The sequence below is a fragment of the Sinocyclocheilus grahami genome, unplaced genomic scaffold, assembly GCF_001515645.1.
Source record: "Sinocyclocheilus grahami isolate Dianchi unplaced genomic scaffold, SAMN03320097.WGS_v1.1 scaffold3289.1, whole genome shotgun sequence".
In the NCBI taxonomy this organism is placed as follows: domain Eukaryota; kingdom Metazoa; phylum Chordata; class Actinopteri; order Cypriniformes; family Cyprinidae; genus Sinocyclocheilus; species Sinocyclocheilus grahami.
This window is the reverse complement of record NW_015508435.1, coordinates 3,351-5,346: the sequence shown is the minus strand read 5'-3', so window position 1 is coordinate 5,346 and position 1,996 is coordinate 3,351. Positions and strand designations below refer to the sequence as shown.

The 1,996-nt window shown below is 41.9% G+C and overlaps 1 protein-coding gene across 1 annotated transcript in view; it reads right to left on the bottom strand.

Annotated features, from left to right (window-relative positions):
• LOC107576165 (uncharacterized) overlaps positions 1 to 1,946 on the bottom strand; it is an 8,504-nt gene extending 6,558 nt beyond the window's left edge. Inside the window, 4 exon segments of the mRNA XM_071582362.1 lie at positions 164 to 218; positions 832 to 992; positions 1,482 to 1,565; positions 1,656 to 1,946. Of these exon segments, the coding sequence (XP_071438463.1) occupies positions 164 to 218; positions 832 to 992; positions 1,482 to 1,565; positions 1,656 to 1,946 (591 nt within the window).
• Between the last annotated feature and the right edge of the window lie 50 nt (positions 1,947 to 1,996).

Genomic DNA, 1,996 nt, shown 5'->3' with positions numbered 1-1,996 from the left:
TTATCTTTGGCTGTTTGTCTTAGAGCAAAGTTAGCACAACTGGGGATGACACTGCCCCAAAAAGATGTACTAGCATTCTATGTTCCACAGCAGGCATGCTGGCATCACCATCTGGCCACCAGAGGAATCGCAAAAAGTCAACATCTGCCTTTGACACTCTGACCTGATGGAACATTGCTTTGATGTCGGTCATAACTGCTACAGGTTCTTGGCGAAATCTGGTGAGGACATCGAAAAGTGTGCTGGTTAAATCAGGACCCTGAAGAAGTTCTGCGTTGAGGGATTTGCCTTGAAAGGTAGCACCACAGTCAAAGACAACTCTTATGGTTTGTTTTTGTGGATGGTATACACAGTGATGTGGGATGTACCATAATTTACAGTCTGTTCTTTTCAACTCTTGTTGCGGTACTACTTCACCATAGCCCTTATTTATGACTTCAGTTAGAAATTCAGTATAGTCGGTTTTGAATTGTTGATTCCTCTTGAACTTTCTTTTTAGACTTTGAAGTCGCTGTTCTGCCACTTGGTAATTGTTGGGCAATATTGTGTCCTCCTTCCTAAAGGGTAAATCAAGAGTGTAATGTCCATCTTTCAACTTGATTGATTCTTCCGCAATCTTGATTAATCTTTTGTCTTCAACAGACATTTCAGCCTTGTCTTCTCTTGACCTCTCACTGAAATCATGATTGTATTGTTATTTCAACATTTCTTCTAGGTTTGAGACAGAAATTCTGTTTACAACAACAACAACAACTTCTGTTTACAACAACAACATCACAGCTATACCTGTTTGCTGTGGCTTTGCCTTGTAAAGGACCATTAACAACCCACCCTAGCAGGGTCTTAACTGCATATGGCCCATCCCCTTGGCTATTAATGACTTCCCAAGGTTCAATGGCTTTGGGAGTGTTGCTTCCAATCAGCAGCTCCACCTTGGCTGGAATCCTAAGAATCTGTACCTTATTCGGGTAAGGCCATTTAGACAGTTCTTCCTTTGTGGGAATGTTAGAGGTGTCAATGGGCATGCTCTGTTGTGTGTAGATTTCAGGCAATGGAATAAAGTAATTTTCTTCTAGTGAAGAAACGTCCAACCCACTGACAATATAAGAAGGCACAGACTTATCCTGGCTCATCGTTTGAAGAAGAATGTTAGTCTTTCTTCCAGTAATGTTGAGTTTCCTCATAAGATCCTCTGTACAGAAGCTTGCCGAACTTCCAGGATCAAGAAAGGCATATGTGTGCAGAATCTTACTTCCTTTTGAACTTTTAATCTGTACTGGTACAATCGACAGCAGGCACTCTGTGTAGCTCTGTGTTTTTCTGACTCCAGTATGCTTACCATCTTGAAGAGATACCTGTGTGCTACTCACAGGCGCTTTCTTTAGTTTTCTGGATGATTCCAGTGGTTTGATGTGTAGTACACTTGGATGCTGTTTGTTGCATATGGTGCAGGTAAGATGCTTTGTGCAGTCTTTACTCACATGTCCTTCTTTGGTCAAGCACCCGAAGCAGATTCCATTCTGTCTTATGAAGTTTATCTTTTCCCTGTGTGGCTGCTTTCCAAACTGCAAGCATGACATTAATCCATGTCCATTGTTACAGTAAAGGCATGATGGTGGTGGTGAACCCTTAGTTGGTGTCTGTGGTGGTTTTACTTGCACATTGGTGGCAAAACTGCTTTTGGATTTGGGTTTCACTAGCATTTTGGGCTTTCCTTTACTTGGGCTTGAGTCTTGGATATCACCAAATATTGGGTCTGAGACAATGTTAGCTTGTTTTTCAATAAAGCTGACAAGATCTACCATCTTTACCTTGTGACTCCTTTGTTCTTGTAACCCGAATGCCTTTGAACGCCATCTCTCTCTGAGCTTGTATGGGAGCTTGAAAGCGATACTCCTCATATTAGCGACTGTGTCCAGTTCTTTCATGAACTCCAAGTCTTCCATGCCATTGCAGCAGCTTCTAAGAAACAATGCGAAGGCTTGTAAAGCTTTTG